Below are 23,402 nucleotides of genomic sequence, written 5' to 3'. Positions count from 1 at the left end.
AGAATCTGAATTTTTCCAAGCGCTCGAGACAAATCCGCACTCAGAAGATAAAAACCATCTCTTTTAAAAGGGAGAAAAAGGAAAACTTTTAAACCTGCAAGCCTGGAAAATGAGGTTCTTTGGCCCCAAGATCGTCAGTATCTCAAATTCGACTAAATTTAGAGGAGGAAAATCTGCAGACCCACATGACAAACCCCACGCCTGGAAAAACTTAATTAGGATTTTGCTAAGATTGGTTTATTTTAGGAAAGGTGATGCGTATTTTAGGAAAGGTGATGCCTAGTGGGACTCACGTTTTTTTACATACCTTTTGGTATTTTTTATTAGTATGTAAGGGATGTTGGGGTTTCTATTTTAAAATATATGTAAAGATCTCGTTCCCTCAAGCCTATAAATCTAGAGCCATCACTTCATTTTGTGTCCTCTCTCTCTCTCTCTCTCTCTCTCTCTCGAAAATGAGAGAAATAAGAAAGACTAGGTGAAGGTTGGCTGATTATTTTTGCAGTCAAAGATAGAGTGTGAAATTCTCTCTCTCTCTACTGCAGAGGATAGGAAGAAGAATAGGTGAAGCTTGAGCTGAATTTTTTTTGGCAGTGCAAAGGAAAGGAAAATAAAAGGTGAAATGGGTTGTGCCTGGCTCCCTGTATGCCACACGTAGAGACCAATCTCTTAAGTGATTGGCTACTGTGGGTGGCGTGCGAGGAGCCAAGCATACCCCTCTCTCTCTCTCTCTCTCTCTCTCTCTCTCTCTCTCTCTTCTTAGTTGAAAAACCAAAGGCCATGTAGAAATGGCTCTCAGTCTTCTTGTTTTTTTTTTGAAATGGTTCAATGGCTCTCAGTCTTGTTCTTCTTACTAGCCCATAATGGAATAGAATGATTCTGCATGTATGTTTTCCTGTAGTTCTTAGCAGAAAAATAAAATATCAAATAAAAATTGTGACATGAAAAAGTCATTGCTGTTGCGTGTCTATGAACTGATCAATTGTTTTTTATATGCAATATTCCAAGAATTTTTTTAACCCCTCTCTCTCTCTCTATAAATTTATATGTATATACACACACTCATCTCTATATATGTGTGTGTGAGATATTAGGAAGATTATCTTTACAACCTCTTTTCACCCCCCCTTTTTTTTATGGGTAAGCTGGGGTTTGGCCTACCGGTTTATTTGATAAAGCCTTTTCACTCCTTTTGTTTTTATTTCCAGTAATTTTCCCGAAAAGACAAACAAAGGGGGCGGATTTTTCGGAAAGGGAATCGGTTGGTCTATCGTTTCTGCGTCCACTTTTTATCGCTATCCATTGATTCATGCATATCATTGAAGTATATAATCTGTGTGCCAAATTGCTTTTGTATTGTTTATTTATTTTATTCATTTGGTTTCTAATGAAAGGGTGAGATTCGTTTCATGTTGCAGCTTTCTTTTCTTCTTAAAGAGGTAAAGCTCTGTCGAGGGTCGATCATTTTGTCCCTTTGAAAGGAATTTTCAACACTACCCTCGATGCCCCCATCGTCCTTCATCCTTCTTTTACTCGGAAAGCTACGAAAACGTCATTTTCCCCCATGTTATTCCCATTATGCCCCTCTCTTCTCATTATCATGTTTCTTCACTTTCATCTTTATATTTTCTCTTCTTCCTTTCTTATTAATGTAATTTTTTGTGCTTTTCTTCTAATAGTGCCTTTTTAACATCATCTGCACCGTTCATCTGGTGGGCATGCAAGTCTTTGAATATCTTGTATCCAAAATCCCACCCTCACTAGGCAATCCAGACCGTTTGATCAAGTGATGGCTTGCAAAATGGATTGTTAAGAGGACCATCTTCTCGGTTTCAATGGTTGAGATTGTGTGGTGAGTGTGATTTTCAAGATATGGGGTTTTAGTACATTGGATCCAATCGTAGTGCTTCAAGCATTATCCTCAATTATATATAGCGAAGGTAAATTTTCGCCCTCTTTCTTCCCAGGGCCACCCCTCTAGTGTACTTATGACGACTCTTTTGACACTACCTTTGTATCGTGTTTATCAATTCTTTTCACACTGGCCTGGTGAAGAAAAGGGGGCGAATATATCATTTCCCTTTGACACTCCTTCCTCCATAGAGGCCTAGTCCTCCCTTTGAATTCGAAGGGGTCCCATGCAAATTATAGGTGAATCTGTATTTATGTGACTAGACCATTACCAATTCCTCGTGCTATATGTATGGAATGAAAGGAGAATGTGTTCTTCAACCTTGAGGTCAAAGGTTCAATCCCAGCTTACCTACCAAAAAAATATACATTGCCCCCCTTTTCTTCCATGGTCCAGCCCCATCTAGTGTATTTATGGCAACCATTTTACACATGGGGTGGCTCAGGGAAGGAAAACGGGCGAATATATCATTTCCAAGTGAAAAACTCTTAAAACGTCACAAACAAATTTTGGTTGTTGAGCCCATCTTGATCAGATGATCCTAGGCCCTTGATGCAACGTGTATTGGGCACTCGCCTTTGATCCATTAGTCCTAGTCGTGATGTTAGGATGAGACAAGATCATGTTGTGGGGTCCGTCCAGTTGTACACAATCAACGGTCTTGATTTTATATACACGTCTCCTCCAGTTGTCAAAAAAAAAAGAAAAAAAAATTCCTTTTACCGTTGATTGTAAAAGTGGACTTTCTCAGTAGTCGTTGTCCTACACCCCACAAGATACGAGGGTTTCGTTGTCTTCCTAAAAATCCATGTACGGAATGCTAACTTGCGCATGTAGTTAATCCTTATCATCCGCCTACTGATTTCATATCTGTAGGTTTGCACTTCGCAGGATGACGAGACGAGTACTCTGTCAAATACTTTATAGGTCACAGATTTCTTCAAAATCGCCATGTTGCCATCATTTTTCTCATTGGTTTTTGGAGTTGGATTGTCCTTCTCATAGGTTTGGAGGTACTTATTCAGTCACTACTTCAAATTTTTTGGGGAGATGATTTTTTTCACCACCTGTAAGATTATGCGTTAAAAATCTGCCCACAACTCCCTTAAAAATGGGGGCGCATTATCCTAGGGGGGGGGGTAAAAAAATCATCTCCCTTTTTATATGCCAAGCAATGGACTAGTGGAGGGTTATCTAAGTAAGTATTCTTTCCAAGTGAGGGTATTTCAGTCAGAAGATTGATTCCCCAACTCTGACATGTATGATGTATCCATGTTGCTCTATGTGGAATATTCCCCCTTTTCACAACATGTCATTTTTCTTTTTTTCCTCCTACTTACTCAACTCTCTCCCTCTCCCTCCATCTCTAGCCCTTTCACACAATTGGGCCCCTCCTATATTCAATGGAATAATTTTTCTCCTCAATAGCTTCCCAAGCGAAAACGAAAGACTTGCCTAGGCGGAATCAAGAGGTAGCTTAATTGAAAATTTGTATCAAAACCAATCGAGATAACCCATACAGGGTTGGCTGGTGTCGTGGGTGGGTTTGCTCCCTACTTATGCAAGTTCGATTCCCCGGCTTACCCGATGCGCGTAGTTTGTAGAGATTGGTCCTGCCCTAAAAAGGAGTGAGGATGCCTATGTCATAAAAAATAAAAAAAATTGAGATGAACCCTAAGGGGTCGTTTGGATATGCGGATTTTAGAAACCAGGTTTTTAGTTTGAAAACAGTGTAAAAGAGGAGTTCATGATCAAGCTGCCGTATACTGTCATCGCAACGTTTCTTGGATTTTAAGTGAGAAATTCTAGTTTTAAAAATCTGTCCTACATTCATAGATTTCTAAAACTTGAAAATATGGGAGGATCTGCTACTCTCTCGCTGATGGAAAGAAGGGTGATAAGTAAAAATTGAGTAAAAAAGGACAGTTGATCCTCTCCTTCTCTTGTCTTTTAGCTACAATTTTGAAGAAATTCCGGATTCTAAAATCCGAGCGCGATGTCACCCATCTCTGTCTTTCTTTTTTACTGCCTTTTTTTTTTACAGTTTTGCCTTTTTTTTCTTTTACTGTCAATGCTGGTGCTTTTTTTTATTGATGGTTGGGAGAGGCGAATGATTATTTATTTGTCAGCTCAGCTCAGTGTAGTTCAAATTATTAAGAACGCTTCATACGGTACTGATTTTGGCACTACCTTGTCTAAATAATTGCACGAAATTAGCTTGTGTTTTCTTTTCTGGTTGGTTTTTTAGAGCTTTTTGGGAACTGTAGGAGCGTTTGAGAGCTGTTTAAATAATAAATGACAAGTTGTGTTAGTGGAATTATCAAAACATGGCAGTGACAATATCAATAGATATTATAAAGGGAAATGCTATAGAGGATTGAGACTAACTTAATGGTAAGGAGTAAAGACTATATGTTCTATAGAGGTTCAAGCCCAACTTACTTCTCAAAAAAAAAAATGATACATTTGCCCCCTTTTCTTTCCCGATCCACCCCCTTGTAGTTTAAAAAGAGTAGCATAAGTAGACAACAGGGAGGTGGACTGGGGAAGAAAAGGGGACAAATATATCACTTCCATATTCTAAAATGAATTCACTTATTGAGAAGAAATCCGATCCGATGCTGTTGAGAACACCTTGTGCAGATGATCCTGGGCTCAAGAAAATCTAAACCGTTGATATTTGTAGTTCTTTATCATACACATTGAACGTCAGTTAAAGATGAAAGTATGAAACAAAGACCATGTGGGCTTATACCATTAAAAAAAAGATCATCTGGTAGGGGTCCCGCCTAACCCCAGCTTACTCATCAAAAAAAAAAAACCCCATGTGGGCTGCCTCATGATGTTCCACCAGATCAACGGTTTGGATCTCTTATACATGCTCCATATTCACCTTGCAGGATCCCAAAAATCGCCTTTTACCATTGATGGTAAAAGTGGTTTTCTAGACAAAGTCGTTCTCATCCGGTCGTAGGACTAGCAAATTTAATTACTGAGTGCATGACTCATGTTGTACAAATAGTGGGACCCATCTTTGTTCAATTCAAACTGATGAATGCTTGGGTGGGCCCGCTTCTCAATAACGGCAGAGTAACCATTCACTATCAGATTCACTTATCAGATCACTTACACAGTTGCACCCACACTTTTTTTTAGCATTTATTGAAAGAGAAAATAGATCCCAAGTGGTGGGATTAGGGCTGCAACTCGGGTCGGTGGGTCGGGTTTTGGAGAACCCAACCCTACCCGAGAAATATCTCGGGTCGGGTCGGGTCGGGTTTTTTTTCGGAAAACCCACGATTCCCAAACCCGGCCCTACCCATGATAAATCTACGGTCGGGTCGGGTCTGGTTTTTTCACGTTGACGCAATTTTTTAAGGAAAATTCTTGTTTTAAGGCAACTCAACTCATAGAAGTAGAAATTACAGTCACATTACACTTGAATCAAACAATGATGTAATTACACTCACATTACACTTGAATCAAACAATGCCGTAATCAAACAATGTTGTAACTACAATCAAACAATGCTGAATCAAATGCTTGAATCAACTCAACTCATAGAAGCAGAAATTACACTCACATACAATAACAGTGGGTGCGTGGGTTTTCACTTTTAACTTGTAACTAACAATAGAAAAAAATGTACATACTATAACTTATGTAACTCGGGTCGGGTCGGGTCGGGCCCCTTCAAACCCGGCTCGACCCGAGATTCATGCGGGCTTTTGAATGCTCAACCCGGCTCGACCTGAAACCCATGAAACCTGAACCCGACCCAGGTTATTTTCGGGTCGGGTCGATGCGGGTCGGGTAAAACCCGATTCGAGTTGCAGCCCTAGGTGGGATACATGAAAATGAAAATGTTGGGAGGGGGTGCAGACCTCATTAAGATCAATTACTATCCGTCTTCACAATAAAGCCCGTGGCTACTTCTTTGTACTCTCTACTTTCATAATACCTTATACTTCAATTCAAAATTCCCCCGTAATTACAGTGGGGCAATGATAAATTCGCACCCCCTGCAGTACACCCCCTGCAGTACGCATACGCACCCTGTATGCGTACACTCCAGGGGGTGTGAATTTACAGCGGAGTGTTTCTCATTCCTCCCTCCCTCCAGTCTACACCCGGCACAACATGGCCAAACCGGTCTCTCTCATGAACGGTCCATGCCATAGGATGATCCAAACCGTCCATTTGATAAGCCACAACGTAAATAGGTTGTGCCTCGAAACTTCATTTCCATAGGATGATCCTAGCCCTCATTTGATGGACCTTACACTTCATTTTGAAAAATATGGGTGGGGCCTACAATTGGGCCTTAATATTACTGTACAACCCACACCATAGGATGATACGGTCCGTTACACAAGTCTCTCCCTCTCCCTCCGTCTCTAGCCCTTTCACACAATTGGGCCCCTCCTATATCCATGGAATAATTTTCTCTTCAATAGCTTCCCAAGCGAAAACGAAAGAATTCCCTAGGCGGAATCAAGAGGTAGCTTAATTGAAAATTTGTATCAAAACCAATCGAGATAACCCATACAGGGTTGGCTGGTGTCGTGGGTTTGCTCCCCTACTTATGCAAGTTCGATTCCCCAGGCTTACCCGATGCGCGTAGTTTGTAGGGATTGGTCCTGCCCTAAAAAGGAGTGAGGATGCCTATGTCATCAAAAAAATAAAAAATAAAAAATAAGATGAACCCTAAGGGGTCGTTTGGATATGAGGATTTTAGAAACCAGGTTTTTAGTTTGAAAACAGTGTAAAAGAGGGTTAATGATCAAGCTGCCGTATGCTGTCCTTACAACATTTCTTATATTTTAAGTGAGAAATTCCGGTTTTAAAAATCTCTCCTGCATCCTGAGATTTCTAATACCTGGAAATATGGGAGGATCTGCTACTCTTTGCTGATGGAAAGAAGGGTGAGAAGTAAAAAATGAGTAAAAAACGACGGCTGGTCCTCCCCTTCTCTTGTCTCCTAGCTACAATTTTGAAGAAATCCCGGATTCTACAATCCGAGTATCCAAACAGCCCCTAAGAGAATGGGGCCTACAGCGCGCTATCCTTATTCTCCGTCTCCTGATTTGATATCCAAGGTCACCCACCATCCATTTCTAATCGGATCGTCCAATGGAGTATTCTAGTTCCAACTTACCTTTTACATTTTTTTTTGGTAGGCAATTTACCTTTTACTGTTTTACATACTTACGAGTTAGGAGTAGAGGGAAGAAACTCCATAGAGAGGAGAATCGTCATGGAAACCAAAAGCAGGAAAATAAAATGTTGTTCGTAGTTAGTATGTTTTTATTACATGAATGAAAAACAAAATGAAGGGTATTTTCATACATTGCTGCTCTCCATTAGCATCTATTTTCATACTTAGATCAGATTTTGTGGCTACATCTGGGTCACGATTCAAAATTGTTTCAAATCTTAGGATATGGAACCAATGGAGATGGTACGATCCAATTGTTGCATCCAAAAGTTTATCCATTAATGTTCTAATCTTTCGGATTCGTCTACCCTTCTTAGTCCATTGAGGACACTACTTTCTGAGAGAAAGCAATAAAAAAAAGGGAAACGATATCAGCACGGCAATGTTGTAACTTGTAATAACATTCCTCAAGTATGTAGTTGTTCAGTATTTAAAGAGCTTGTAATAACATTCGCATCTTATTTAAACGTTGGAGTGTTGATATCATTTCCTTAAAAAAAATTTGGAAACATTTAGTACAATAAATCACATGGAGACTGCTGCATTATGGTCATGTTTCCAAGCCATGAATTTTTTGTTAGAGTAATTAGGTCAAGCAAGAGGTTGCTTGAAGCATTACACCCAAGGTATCTAATTTGGAATACCAAGTTTATTGCCTCCAGCCCCTATATATAGAGATACACTAGGGTTTTAATAGGTTAATGGGCTCTAGCCCAAATAAGCGCACTACACCGGTCTATTATCTTATTAGGCTTATATTAGAACATAATAGAGTTATATTATATACCCAACATTTTTCTTTCATGGAATATTAGCTTACCCAAAGGTGAGAGAGGAGAGGAGAGGAGATAGATCTTAGAGTGACGAGTGAGAAGATGCTAAGAAAAGGCTGAAAACAAGGAAAAAAAAAACTCCACTCAAAATATGATTTATTTTTTCCCTGTTTTATAGCCACTTCTAACTCTTTCCTCACTCATGGCTTCTCAAGTCTCTCCTTCTCCAGCCCTCCCAATCCTCTCTCACCACTTGATTAAACTAATATATATTCCGTCAAAATAATTTTCATGGTTGCCAAACATGACCTTATACGAATTAGCTCACACTACTGTGGTTGCCAAACATGACCTTATACGAATTAGCTCACACTACTGGCCTCTCTGTAAATATGAGAAGGGAGCTCCTATTGGTCCATTTTAAGAAAGAGAGCTCCTAATGGTCCATTTTATGAAAGTGCATTTAGTGTTCATTTATTTTTATATTTATCCACACCATTTCATTAGTTTTCTGTGCGCCAATAGAGTTCTTTCTTTTGAAAGAAAGGGGTGGTAGAGTAAGATTCACATCTTGTTGTCCAGTTAAAAAAAGAAGGCTAACAAGCACAAAAACAAGACTCAACAGAATGCTCAATCTACATCAAGAAAACAAAAAAATGATAGTCTAAAGAATGAAGATGGGTCGCGCCCAATCCTTGTAAATGGCATTGATAAATATGAAAAAGAAGAAAAAAATATGAACACTAAATGTACTTTCTTGAAATGGACCAATGGGGGCGCCTTTGTATACCGGTTTTTTCAAGTGCGCCCTTAAGTCTATCATTCCTCATAGAACCTAAAAAAAAAAATGGTAGTGCGATTATTGGTAGCCTAACCAAAGTGTGCCCTTTTACTCGTTAGTAGGGAAATGGAGCGAAACATTTGCTGCCGCTTCCCTTGATGACCTCTAAATCGACTGAAATTACAATTGAGCCATCAGCTGCAATACCCCATATCATCTGAACCTCTCCATCAGATTCAGACCCCTGTATGCCAGAAGCAAAGAAATATTAAACACAAGGACGAAACTAACCTCTATTTCAAATTGAATTTACACCCACCATTTTCTCTTCAAAGGAAAAAAAATGAAAGTCACTCACCACTTCTACCTAAGAAAGTGACTCATGTTTTTTCAAAGCAGTAATTACCAAAATAGCCTAATTTTCAGTTCCCTGATTTTCCACAAAAAAAAAAAAATCAGTATAAATCTCCCAAATGGGCTGCCGCCAGGGCCCAGTTTGATTACCTAAGTAAATTTAGGTCCAGGCAATTTATGGGTACAAAGAATCAGGATTTTTGAAACCCCTGAACCCAATTCTAGTTCAATTAGACTCCATATTTTTGTATAGCCTATCTTTGTATAAACACCAAGCTATTGAAAAATAATAACTAACAAACTAACCAAGAATGTAATCTTACACAAAATTTACATAAAATCACAAACCTTAAAACCCGAAAAAAATTGATTATTCAGGGAAGACTCAGCTGCTCCGCTTGCTTATCGCGGTGATGCTCATGGTGGCATAACTAATGGGGTTTGCTGATGACGTGGATGAAGTTTCGGGATGAGATGTGCCAGAGGAACCTGTTGTGCTTCTTGTGTTTTTCTCGGCAGCTTTTCCCTTTGTGTCTCTGATTTTGAATTCAAATTCGGAGATGAGGCCTGGCTTTGTGATCTTCTGTTCATCCACCTCCATCACGCCCGTTAGCATCTTGACTACATTTGACATGGATGGACGACGCTTTGCCTCGTCTTGCGTGCATAAGAGAGCAATCTTCAAGAACCTATCAGCCTCCTCAACATTGTAATTTTTACTTAATGATTTGTCAACCAGATTCGCCAATTTACCACTCTCGTGCAGAAACCACGCCTGCAACACAGAAATTTCATGCGATGAAATTGTGGAAAAAGGATGTGAAAATATCATTTCCCTTTCTATTATTGTAGTTGATGTTGGAAGCGATAGTGTGGTTACAATCAAGGTTTTAAATATTGGTTTCTGTTTCAGTTTCAGTCACTACAGAAACAGAAACGTTTCGGTTTCGGTTGGAAATTTTGGTGGAAATCCTGTAGAATCACAAAACGTAAGGAACATATGCAAATGGTATAATGTTTAGATGAAACATCAGGAAATGACAGAATAAGCACAAATGGATGCTTAGAAACCATCCAATAAGCAAGACATCAATCTATAATGGTTTATTAACATTGAACACCTGGTGACATGCGGGTATGTATTATGTATAATTATAAATATTTATATGATTTGCATGTGAAATATGATATGTACCGAATTAACACACACACACACACGCGCACCACATTTCATATGCAAATCATATTAATATAATTATGAAACACATACTGATATAGTCTACCACTAATGCACTTACGGTTTCAGTTTTGGTATGCGTTTCAGTTTCGGTGGGGATGGAAATGAAAATATTTCGGTCGTTTTGTGTCGATTTTAGTGGAAGTTTAAAACCATGGTTGCAATGAAATGACAACATCTAAATGTAAAGAAATGTGGTGAAATTTTTTTACATTGCATAGAATGGATTTTTTTTTTCTTTTTTTGTGTGTGAAGGCATGGAATGGGTTTTGGCAAAACAAATAAATGATACCCATATGCTATGTAAAGAAGGATCCTACAATTTGGGAAAAGGAATCACTTTATTGGATGCATAACTGACAACCAAGTGATAACCCAATTTACCTTAAACATTTCATTTTTGCATGCATTTAAGTCTTTCAAACAAAATCTCATCAAGGAGAAATATTATTACACGCCCTGTAGGTATTTCCAAAGATTCACTTAACTATCACTATTAGAGAATAGATTATTATCCTAATCAAATACTATGGGATGCAAGTTGATGTTTACCTATTTCATGCCTTGGTTTGCTTATAGGCTTGGGTATACTGTTGAAGTTGCAGTGGGACTCCACTATTTAGAAGATTCAGTGGAAGCTTGCTCTATGGAAAAGTCAAAAGAAGCAATCAATATAATCCTGGGGTAGGATGGCAATTATTAAGATTTATCTTTCAAATTGGGCGGTTTATTTTACGTTGATGTTCAGATCCCAAGAAGCAAGACCGACAAGATTGAAAGAGTTCAAAGAAACTCTTACGAAAAGAAATGAGGGAAGCTCCTCAAACATTTTGTATAGTGGAAGAAAGTGTGTAACTCAAAGGGTAAAGGTGGTTGTGGGATAGAAAATTTAAGGTTGCAGAATATGATGACCCTAATGGGTAAGTGACAATAGAATATGAGTGAAGAGGAGGCCCTGCGGCGTAGAATCATCATTGTTGGGGTGGGATAATAGGGAGTTCCCAAGGGATATGGCCTCAGAAGCATGGTGGTCCAATCTTCAAATCAAAGTCTGTTTACATGAGGCATTAGGGATGTGAAAGATGAGGTTTTAGGAAGACTTGAGGTTATCAAGCTTTTTGGAGCCCTAAAAGTTGGTCTCTGCTGAAAGGTATTATTATTGAAGACTATCTCACGAGAAAGGATTGCTTTCGATTGGGATTATAGGAGAAATCCTGACAAAGATGATTTTGAGAATCTTTGAGGGTTGTGCCCATACCAGAACAGGATAGGATTATATTCCTTGTATATTTAGAGAGCGGGATTTGGATAGAGGAGACACAAGATAGGTTTACCATCAAGTCCTCCTTCTATGTCTCTTGTGGGGAAGGATGATTCAGTATCTAATAACCATGTATAAATTACACATTTCGACACTCCTTTGGACACTTTTAAATGTACTGCTAGAAGTGTTAAACTTAATGTGGGCGTGTGGACACGTTTTTGTACCGCGTCAAATGTGACATTCTATTTTATTATAGAATATTGTGTTTACCTCTTTTATTATAAACACTTCTTTTAGATCTTCTTTAACTAATACTTGTTGTTATATCACCTCCCATAAACTTAAAACCCTAAACAAACTCTTATTCCAATACTATATTCATTTTATCATATTGGTCTCCCCTTCTCATTGTATATTGGAGACGGAAGAGAACTAGATTAAATTGATGAATAAGTTGTTATTTGATTATCTCATGTTTGTTTTAGATTATAGTTGATTAATTCTAAGATTTATAAATTTGTTAAATGAATACTATATTTATATTGTTACAAATTATACAATTAGTAATTTTATATGTATGTACGCGTCATCATTTCTAGATTTTTAGATGTTGCCATGTCAGACAGCTCGTATCGGTGTCGAAACTCAACACATGAATCCGTATCCATGAATTATGATTATATATACTTTCTATTTTAGTCGTGTCCCCATTTCTAAGTTTTGGGGGTTTGCCGTGTCCGACATTCCGTGTCCATGTAGACACACGACACTTGTGTCCGTGTCCACAAATGACAGGAAAAAACATCACTGATGATAAGCTAGCTCCGATCAACTCCTTGTTTATCCAAACTATCCACTTCCGAGTTGGCTGATCTCCAACGGTCATGTAGTTGTGGATTGATTTGTTTGCATCTATGAAGCACGGGTACGGGTACGACACGACACGGGTACGTGGGTACGTGATTTTCCAAAAAACCCGGGTGCGGGTACGTTCGGGTACGCTGAATATAATAATATATTTTAATATTTTATTATATATTTATAAAAATTAAAAAATAATAATTGGAGAGCAATCAAATAACAATAACATCACCAAAATGGAAAATTCTAATATTACTCTTAATTTCATAAGTGATTAAGTTCCATATTTCATAACATGAGGCATCAATACATCATTCATTAGAAAAAAAGTCTGTTGCCAGTGTGTTGACCAGTGCCTGACAAGATGAATAATTTTTAGAGACCAATTTATGACATTTTTTATACCGGACTTTTGGGATTTAATAATGTTTGGACATGATAGATTTTATAAATTTTTAAAATTTGAAAAATACCCAACCGTTTGGAAGTTAAGAAAGTTAAAAATTTTACCCGACTCTTTTTCTTCGGATTTTGTACTAGAACAGGAGAGTTTACTTTTTTTCATTTTAGATTTAGGTCTTGAAACTATTTTTAATAAATCCAAATGGGGGGTATTCCGTTATTTACATGTAAATCTTAAGTAAATAGACATTTACTTAAATGGTTTACATGTAAATACTGAGTACAGGAGATGAGAGAGAAGAAGCACGGGAAGGATTTACACCAGACAAGAGAAGCAGGAGGTGTTGGGTACGCACCCGACACGCACCCAGCAACCAAAAATTGGGGTTTTTTCAAACAAAAATTTGGGGTACGTACCCAGGACGTACCCGCACCCAATACGGGTCGGGTACGGGTACGGGAGCCTCGGGAGAGTACCCGTGCTTCCTAGGTTTGCATAGATCAGAAACCTCCAAATGCCAACTTTAATGTTCCTAATGGGTGCTTCTCACTGCTTATGTTTTTATGTGCTGTTTAGTGCCTATGGCTCATTCAAGACCTTTGCTATTTGATGTTTTATAATGAAGTTCCCAGGTAACATTTCAGCAATGCTAGTTTTTTCTCATCATAATTTGGTAAGTGGATGAATGCTATGTGTGATTGCCAAATTGTTTTTCATGTAATTGATCCTAGATGTTTGTAGTGTTTGCATAGATCAGAAACCTCCAAATGCTAACTATAATGTTCCTAATGGGTGCTTCTCATTGATTATCTTTTTATGTGCTGTTTAGTGCCTATGGCTCATTCAGGACCTTTGCTATTTGATGTTTTATAATGAAGTTCCCGGGTAACATTTCAGCAATGCTAGTTTTTTTCTCATCATAATTTAGTAAGTTGATGAATGCTGTGTTACTGCCAAATTGTTTTTCATGTAATTGATCCTAGATATTTGTAGTGAAATGTTTCATTCGCATCCTCTGTATGATTATAACTCCATATAGTCTATGAGGCCCGAATACTTGTCTAAGGCTCAAAATATCATGTACGATAAAATATGATACTTATACTCATCCCGGATACTTCTATTGGTCAAAATAACTACTAATGTTTCAAACATGTGTTGCCAACTTTGAATTAACAATCATGTCATATGCTAGTTAGCATCGCATATTTGCAACTATAATTTATGAGTATATGTATCTCATAGATGTATATTAAATGTATTTTAATTCCATCTTATAAGATAAATCCAGTTGAGTTTTATGGTTATACATGCATACATATATACACACACACGCAAGCAAAGAAAAATAAGCATCTCCAAAAACTTGATTAAGTATTCAAAAACCTAAACTGCATATCCAATAAATTCAAAAAATCAGACTACATATCAAGCATTTAAACTCAAAACTTAAAGAACTTGGCCAGGTTTCAAGATGTCTACAATTTGGGGCTTCATCAAGTCTGGCTCGAGTTTTTTACTCCTTAAAACTAGCTATTAAGTCATGGGCATCAAAACACGACATAACAAAAACAGAATATGCAGACCACACACAACCAGCACCTCCTAAAAAATTAACTAAAGTTGAATATTTTCATCTTGTGGAGTGATGAAGTATTTACCCTTTCAAGAAGATAGTGTCTTTCAAAAGGTAATTGTCTATCCCTATTGCATCTCCCGCTTACTATCTCCAAAAGGAGAACCCCAAAGCTGTAAATATCTGCCTTCCGTGTCAACTGCCCACGTATTGCATACTCGGGTGCCAAGTAGCCACTTCAAGAAAAAATATCAATATTTGTTAGAGAACAAAAGGCAGTGAATTTCAGTAACCAAGGCATGGAGCACAGAAAAGTGCCCGAGGCAATCATTGACTTGCCCCGGTCAACTCAGTTTCACCTTGGTGCGAGTACAATTTTTTAAACTGGCACATGGGACTCTGAAAAATCAAATAGATCAGGTTCGTCCACAGCCATAAAATTAAGGTCTTAATGTGGTAATTCATGATACATGGAACTACCCATGGCATTGAAATCCATGTGATCATATAACAAAGAGCACACTTGCTAAGAAAAAGCAATATCATATAGTCCGTACGATGGATAATAAAGGGTAAAAATTGAGCAATCAGGTAGATGAGTTTCCGCCCTTGATTTCCCTTTTTTTTCACAACGAATGACTGATAAATTTGATTACAGAGTATGCCGTTTTCTATTAGTATTGGTAGTAAATCCTTACCGAAAAGGCAATAATAATAATAACAAAGAAAGAAAAAGGATTCAACTTACATTGTTCCTGCAACGCGAGTACTAATATGAGTCACGTTGGATGGGAAAAGTTTTGCAAGACCAAAATCTGCAATTTTTGGGGTAAGGTCTTTATCAAGGAGGATATTGCTCGCTTTAATATCTCGATGCACGACATGTGGCTCGACTTCCTCATGGAGGAATGCAAGCCCACATGCCACACCAATGCATATTTTTGACCGTGTGCTCCAGCTAAACTGAATGTTACTTTGCTTCCTACCTGAAACAAGGCAACAGAATTTTCTTTTTCTTTTTTGAATGGTAAAAAGGCAACAAATTAAACCTATAATGCCAACCAATGCTTGAAACCATCAAATGCAGAATTCTGAAATTACCAAGAAGGGTTTGTGAAAGGCTGTTATTCTCAACATAGCCATAGACCAATATTCTATGAATTCCTTCAACACAGCAACCATGCAGCTTAACAAGATTTTCATGCACTATATGACTGATCACAGTTAACTCAGCCAAAAACTCCTTGATTCCTTGACTCGACTTGGCCGAAAGGACCTTAATTGCAGCAAGTTTTCCATCTTTAAGCTTTCCCTGCTCATCAAAAGAATTTTATAAAAGATGGATGTCAATCATCACAAGAAAAGAAAATGTGGAAATATATGGAGCTATATAATGCCTTCACCTTGTAGACACACCCAAAACCTCCCTCCCCAATTTTATTAGCGTGACTAAAATCGTCAGTGGCAATTCTCAACTCATTGTAAGAGTACAATTTAACATTCTGGATTCCTGAAACTTCTGGAATGGAATCCAATCCAATCAGTAATTCATAAACATACATAAAGAAGAGAAGGGACGTATAGGTAAAATGCATGTCATCTGTGTTGTCAATAATGCCATTAAAAAAAAAAACAGCTTTGTCAATAATCTTAACTGGACGAGGCGCAAAATATTTTCCAGATAAAATTTTACCTTCATCAACATTGACAATTGGTTCGGCTGGATTAGTCTCACTCTTTCTGAATAAGCAAGAGAACCAAGACATTACTGTATGATGTAACAGTGACCGGTCTTTCTAATTCATGCTAAGCCAAGCCTGCCAAAATGAACCATTTGATGAGATATATGCACATGATACTATATATCACAGAAATCTAAAGTTGAGACTGTTGGAGAGAAGAGAGAGGAGAAGAGAAATGAAGGAAAGAGTGAGTTGGAGTATTCTCCCCCTCACTAATGTATTTATATAAAGAGATAAGATACAATGACCACTATGCCCTTAGGCAACATACACATATAATGCCCATTTAACACTCCCCCTCAAGCTTGGAATGCTGGAATGTAAATATTGAGCATTCCAAGCTTGGTACAAATATCACTAAGTCTAGCCTTGCTTAGGGGCTTGGTGAAAACATTAGCAAGTTGGTCTGCCGACCGAGTGGAAGTAGTGCATATCTCTCTCTGATGAATCCTGTGACGTATAAAGTGACAGTCCACCTCTATGTGCTTCGTACGCTTATGAAAGACCGGATTGGTAGCAATGTGAATAGCTGCCTTGTTGTCACAGTATAGATGAGCTGGGGATGATGAGGAAAATCCAATCTCAGACAGAAGTGATCGAGCTCACTACCAGTATGTGACAGTGCTACAAAGACTGAAAGATTTTCTTTAGAAAATAATTTTGTACTAAAGACCTTGGTCGTCTAAGATACTTTCTAGGGATAGAGGTAGCACATTCACGTGGAGGACTATCTTTATCACAAAGAAATTACGCACTGGATATATTGGAGGAGACTGGTCTTCTGGGACCAAAGCCAGCTGAGACACCAATGGACCCAAATATCAAGCTTTCACCTAATTAGGGGGAGTTACTAGAGGATCCAGGCAGATACAAACATTTAGTTGGGAAGTTAATTTACCTCACGGTCACACACCCAGATATTTCTTATGCAGTCAGCGTGGTTAGTCAGTATATGAGTACACCACGGATACCTCATTGGTCGGCAGTTATCCAAATAGTGAAATATCTGAAGAAAGCTTCTGATAAAGGTCTCCTCTTCAGAAAACATAGTCATATGAGGATTGAGGGATATTCAGATGCAGATTGGGCAGGATCTCCTACAAATAAGAGGTCTACAAATGGCTATTGTACTTTTGTTGGAGGAAACTTGGTGTCTTGGAAAAGCAAGAAACAAGATGTATCAAGGTCAAGTGCAGAGTCAGAGTATAGAGTCATGGCATATACATGCTGTGAGTTGATCTGGTTGAGGTCATCTATGTCAGAGATTGGTCTGCCCTACTCATCACCTGCTTCTCGCTCCACTGTGACAACAAGTTCGCCATTCATATAGCCATGAATCCGGTGTTTCATGACAGGACAAAACACATAGACGTGGATTGTCATTTTATTCGTCATAGGATTCAAAAAGGGAGAGTTGCACAGTGTTCACAAGGTCAAACGACCAGATAGCGGGTATGTTTACGAAACCCCTAAACAGGGCCGGATTAAGTGATTTATGTGACAAGATGGGAATGTATGACATACATACTCCATCTTGAGGGGGAGTGTTGAGAATGGTCGTGTGATACACCTCACGTTGGAGGGGTATTTATGTCTTTCTATGTCTCTCACTCTCTCACATATATAAATATATATTTATGCGTGAGAGTGGATACAGAGAACTCTCTAACGCATTCTCCATCCCTTTTCTCTCCTATTCTCTATTCTACTTTCATATCCATTTAATGTAACATGATGATTTTTTAGTATGTATTTGTGCTTATGTAGCACTTCCTGAAGTTGCATCTTAAATGTCCATCATTTGCATATGTTTCAATACGTTTCAGGGATTTTACAAGATTTCCACCAAATTTTCCAACTAAAACCTAAATGTTTCCATTTCCATGCCTTCTAAAACCGAAACCGAAATTTAAAACCATGAGTGGAACCATCATAAGCAATGTCAACCGCCTTATAAGGTTCTTTTTAGTGAGAAGACAATTGATCCACTATCTCAACTAGGAACCTTAGATTTTGTATGTGCCAGTCTGTCACGTCTACCTGTGCATTCCCCTTGATGTGTACTTGGACACACACTATTGTTAGCACAGAACGAGAAGATCACTATTGTACATGAACTTAAATTATGAGACAAAATCCATTAGTACACAGGTGTGGACATGAGTCCCCAAATCCTAGTCACGCTACTTACACTATGATTTCAAGAACACGGGCATGCATAATTGCATATATTAGGGCACTATTTAATTAGGCAACGTTTCAATAGCAAGGGAAAAACGAGATGTCTCTCTAGCATTATTTTTTCTTCTCTAGGATGCTCGCAAGATTCCATTGCATGCTCTCTCTAAGTGTGCGCATTATACACCACAATAGTTGCCTATTTTATGTAATTTGTTGCAGTATTCTCTATTCGGTGAAGACTGAAGGTATGTAGGCCTTGCGAAGACACAAGGTGGCATTTTGCTTCAGCCATGGTAGAGTCAGTGGATATAGAAATCTATGGAGTTTGGCTCCATTAACCCTTGCTTCGGTCCTATGGATATGGGAAGGTACAAGAGAACCTTTGAGAACAAGGAGAGGACAACAAATCGTCTGATTTGGGATGTGAAGGGTTTTATTGTTGGGTGGTCACTTGAACTAAAGAAGTTTAGAGGATATTATTTACAATATATCCTTAGGAATTGGGAAATAATCATTAAGTATATTGTGCATAAAGATAGGAAGATGAGACAGATTTCATCCAATCCTACAACTTAACTTGGATGTGGTTCATTGGGAAATATAGGTCCAATAGGAGTGGATGGAGTTCCTCGACCAAAACGTTGCATCGAGAGTATAAAGATTCTAGTATTTCAGTTCACATGTTGACATTTTGACCGAAGTACCTAAGAAATGTGGGATTCAAATCCAAACTTCAGGTATGCATTAATTTTCATTTTTATTTTTTATTCTTTCTTCTTCTTTGTTATTCTTTCTGAGGGCGAGCCTTGGTGAAATGGTAAGGTTGCTCCATTGTGACCCGGTGGTCACGGGTTCAAGTCACGGAAGCAGCCTCTCTGCAAGCCCTCCCAGACCCTGCAATGGCGGGAGCCTCGTGCACTGGGCCGCCCTTTTTTTAATTCTTTCTACAATTGACGGTTTGTAACCAAGACCTATGCAAAGAGTATAAGGTTACATCAAAGACCTGCATCCAAGACCTTATATAATATCCCAACCATAATCCCAATACACGAGTTCCAATTAAAAACGAAAGTGTGATCTTGGCATTACAAAAACTCCTATTCTGTGCATGGGGGTGGTGTAGAATTTTTTTTTTTATTGATGATTCTTATGCTCTGATACCAAATGATGTAAAGCAATCTGAAACTGATTGAATTTTCATGCAGAAATACAATATCAAGTCTTAGAAAACAGGAAGTGTAGTTTGACCAATAATTTTTATGAATTGAATAAACCCATGCAGAGTCTAAACTGTAGAAAAATTACAGCCACTAACCTTTGTAGAGATAATAGTCAGTCGTAGGTTAGTTCTCCAAATCCCTGTAGAGAACAAGCAAAAACAGTCTTCAATCCTAAAAGTATCTTCCTCTAAAACCATACAATAAAGCAATAAAATTGCAAAAAAAGAAACTTAAAAAAATAACCCTTCTTATTCATCTCAAAACTGCCGACCACAACTAGTTTGGGACAAAGGCTTAGTTGAGTTGAGTATTCATCTCAAAACTGCCCCAAAAGTGGACTTACATTGGTCTTTATAAACTTTTATTTTGAATTCAACTTTGAAACCCTAATTCCCAAGAAAAAGTAATTCCCTCTAATGAAAATAAAACATTTAAAATGCTTAAACTGCACCCAAGGCCCCACCTATCTCTGCGACGAATTCGGGTTCACACTTCCAATACAAGAGATTGATGTATCGTAGGAGCAAGGTGTTCTGAACCTACCTTAAGTATAGCATGCCTAAATCCTTCATTTTATTATTCATTGTCGTCATTTGGTGGTTTAATCGTAATTAGAGAACACACTACAATTACTACTTCACATTCTTGTTGTTCTATACACATTATTATTATACAGAGAACCAACAAGATTACAAGAAAATAAAAGAAAAAATAATTAATTTTCATACAAATAGTTACATTGACGTATCTCACAAGTGCATGTAAGATTTCATGACATTATTAGATAACCGTGAACATGATTGTATCTGTTTTTTTATATCAATTAGCTTCATTGAAAACACTTATTTTTTAAGATAAAGTTGATAATTATGACTTCAAGTTTAATTAGGAAGAAAGGCAGGACTTAAGGTTAGAGAAAAGCTTTTGTGAAATGTTAATATCCCCCATGGATAGTGGATAAACAGCTTGATGATTGAACAATAATAGGACGAAAAGGCCTCATAGCATACAGGATGAAAAATTACAGCATGAAAAGAATGAAATGACTCAGTTCAAGTAGCCAGGAAAACCCTGAACAAGAGAGGCAGCAAATAAGATGGCGACACCTGTCACCCCCACCCACGCAAACAATACACACCACCACCGCCACAAACCAACAAAATAATGAAGGAATCAAGGAATCTGTGGGCATAGATACTCAAGTGATTGCAAAGATGTGTAACTCAAGTCCTGCATATGAAGACTGCAAAGTGCGATCTTTCCAACATAAAAAATGGACTTGTCAAGTAATAGATTGATAAAGTTTGAAACAGTTCATGACTTAAAAGTCTTCCATAAGTTCTATTAGGCGGTTGGTTTACTAAGACTTATAGTTATGATGTTAATCTTTATATACTGGTTTCTACCCCTTCTCAATTGTTATAGAATTTAAAATGTTATAAAAATGAAATTATGCAAAGATATAAGTTGGGCCAAAGGTGGACAGGGTCATGGTATAACTTGATTCTACAACTGTTCACGTTGATTTGATGCAAGCAGATTCGTAAAGTACATCATGAGATACTAGATAACAATAAATGTGCATAATCTTGTGTTTTTTTCGGCTGACTTTAGATAAGTTTACAAAATTCCCACCTAAACTGCTAGAGTGATCAACAAACTCCATCCAAAAGTATTTCAACAATAAAAAAAGGGCGGCCTAGTGCACGAGGCTCCCGCCATTGTGGGGTCTCGGGAGGGCTAGATGTAAGCAGCCTTACCACTGCTTTGCAGAGAGGCTGTTTCCGTGACTCGAACCCGTGACAACCATGTCACAATGGAGCAACCTTACCGTTGCGCCAAGGCTCGCCCTCCCCATCCAAAAGTATTTTTGTGCGTTCAATAGTACGAAGATGCTCCAGTAGAATTTGTCAATGTTGAAAAATCAAAAGAACAGCTCTAGTGAATGGTTAAAGAATGCACCCTATGCAAATGCAGAAAAACTTCCTAAAGGCTAAAACAGAACTGTTCCATGAAAACCCATTGTGCCTGTTCGATTGCGGGATTAATTTAAGACAGATAGGGCAGAGAGGATAAGGGAAGGGAAGGGCGGAGAGGAAAGGATTTTTTTAGCCCTAATTTTTAAGATATTGAAACCTCAGAGGTGATCTAAGATTTCAATAGCCCTAAAAATTAGGATTAAATTGTTCAACCTACACCACTATCGTCATTTTCGCTCGATTTCTTCTATTTTACATCCTATTTCTTCTCCTCGGGGTAAATTAATCCCCCAAGAACAGGACCACATTTCACCAGGAATATAGAAAATCAAAACCTAAAACCACAATCACCCAAATCACCCTCTCCCGGCTTTAGGTCGGCACGGCTTGTCAGGCCGAGCAACCGTCCAACCTGAGTTGCTACTCAGGTTTTTGGACCCAATTGAGCAAGTGGATCTTAGGATGACCCAGTTTGGAGTGGTCCCCATGCTTTAGGTCGGCATGGCTTGTCAAGCCGAACAGCTGTCCAAGCCGTTTTTGGACCTAACCGAGCATGCCGGTCTTAGGGTGACCCAGCCCGGGGTGGACCAACCAACAATTCAAACTGATTGAAGAGAACTGACTAGACAAAAATTGGTACGTGCCTAATTGGCTGTAAAGATGAACAAATAGCAATCAAGGAGATGAGCAAAGACTGAGAAAAGCTGAATCTCGCAAATGTGGATGTTTAGGTAGAGAAAAGTGAGAAAATTGATGGCGACAAAGATAGTTTTGTTGAATGCTCTGCCAAGGATCATATTTGTTTTCAGCCATTCATTCATTCCGTCATTTTGATGAGGTTTCATGAAAAAAATCATATTTCTTTCCAACATTGATCGCGACAGATTTCAATTGCCCACTTATTAATTTCATCAAGCATGTAGTAGATGCTTACTTGAAAAGCGCAAACAGACCCTAAACAATGAAATCAAGCCAAAAGATCATGAAACCCAGAATTAAAAAACAGACCTCATCCAACGCTGAAAACCCATAACAAATGGATATATATTCAGAACTTCCATTGATTTTTTACATCTGTGCAGAATTCTGTTACCAATCCACTACTTGAAAAAACAACATCATTAGAAAGAAAAAAAGAAAAAGAAAAAGAAGAAACTGAATGTAGGATATCATCAGACATAGAGGAAATTCAACATACAAAGACAATATCTAACAAACCCAGAAAGGAAATCACCTGAATCCCAGAGATGCTTACGATAATCGAGGGAGATGAATCCGAAAATGAGTATTTAGGGATTCTCCTGAGTCAATGGCGAACAGAAGGAGGTCTGAACTTTCTACTCATTAGCGTCAAAGCACGCGAAATACCATTTCTCCTCCCATCTTCTTTATATACGGGTGGCCGTGAAATCACGTGAAGTCTAAAAAAGTAGGTACGGCCCACTTTTCTTGATGATCCAAACCGTTCATCTGTTTGGCACGTAGCCCATACAGATGAATGGTTTGGACCATAAAAAAAAAGTGGGCACAACCTATTATGTATTACTTATTTATAAGAAGAGGTCTATTTTTTTGGGCAATGATTTTTTCACCCTTATTGTAGGATTACGCGCCCCCAGTATAACCTGGCTTGTGACGCATTTTGACGTTAGATCATGTTAAAGGGGCACATAATCCTACAGTGGGGTTAAAAATAATCTCCAAATTGACAATCCGTAAATAGTGACATCACGATTTTTTTTGTTCAGTGATAAATCGACTCCCCAGAATGATAAATCGACTCCCCATGTGTCTATCTCTCTCCTCTTTCTCTCTTTAACTTAGAGGAGAGAGAATCGATTTATCATATTTGGGAGTCGATTTATCACTCCCCCATTTTTTTATGGGTCCTTTGTGTGTGA

The 23,402-nt window shown here is 38.2% G+C and overlaps 1 protein-coding gene and 1 long non-coding RNA gene across 4 annotated transcripts; one reads left to right on the top strand and one right to left on the bottom strand.

Annotated features, from left to right (window-relative positions):
- Positions 1-440: 440 nt before the first annotated feature.
- LOC143854886 (uncharacterized) lies at positions 441-1,676 on the top strand. The gene is made up of 2 exons (XR_013237618.1): positions 441-1,324; positions 1,419-1,676. It is a non-coding gene; the product is annotated as an uncharacterized LOC143854886 (long non-coding RNA).
- Positions 1,677-8,560: 6,884 nt separating this feature from the next.
- LOC143854624 (cold-responsive protein kinase 1-like) lies at positions 8,561-22,885 on the bottom strand. 3 transcript variants are annotated; one of them, XM_077364670.1, is made up of 10 exons: positions 22,736-22,879; positions 22,510-22,601; positions 19,618-19,661; positions 16,073-16,196; positions 15,783-15,898; positions 15,481-15,691; positions 15,128-15,365; positions 14,465-14,615; positions 9,387-9,813; positions 8,561-8,928 (listed from the first exon to the last, which is right to left on the bottom strand). In XM_077364670.1, the coding sequence occupies exons 4-9, from the start codon at positions 16,143-16,145 to the stop codon at positions 9,424-9,426; spliced, it is 1,179 nt and encodes a 392-aa protein (XP_077220785.1). In that variant the 5' UTR covers positions 16,146-16,196; positions 19,618-19,661; positions 22,510-22,601; positions 22,736-22,879; the 3' UTR covers positions 8,561-8,928; positions 9,387-9,423. The 3 variants fall into 3 exon arrangements, with proteins under 3 accessions (XP_077220785.1, XP_077220784.1, XP_077220786.1); XM_077364669.1 differs by lacking the exon at positions 22,510-22,601 and having other exon boundaries at positions 22,736-22,885; XM_077364671.1 differs by lacking the exon at positions 22,510-22,601 and having other exon boundaries at positions 22,757-22,846.
- Between the last annotated feature and the right edge of the window lie 517 nt (positions 22,886-23,402).

This window comes from Tasmannia lanceolata, unplaced genomic scaffold (genome assembly GCF_043159265.1).
Source record: "Tasmannia lanceolata isolate RefF3 unplaced genomic scaffold, GAP_Taslan_0.1 ptg000020l, whole genome shotgun sequence".
NCBI lineage: Eukaryota > Viridiplantae > Streptophyta > Magnoliopsida > Canellales > Winteraceae > Tasmannia > Tasmannia lanceolata.
The sequence above is the reverse complement of the archived record's forward strand: the minus strand, read 5'-3'. Positions and strand labels throughout refer to the sequence as shown.

Coding starts and splice junctions, on each gene's coding strand:
- LOC143854624 (XM_077364669.1), bottom strand. CDS start 16,145: ATGTCTTGGTTCTCTTGCTTATTCAGAAAGAGTGAGACTAATCCAGCC. Junction 15,899..16,072: donor AATTGTCAATGTTGATGAAG/GTAAAATTTTAT, acceptor ATTCCATTCCAG/AAGTTTCAGGAATCCAGAAT. Junction 9,814..14,464: donor GACACTATCTTCTTGAAAGG/GTAAATACTTCA, acceptor TCTGTGTTGCAG/GCGTGGTTTCTGCACGAGAG.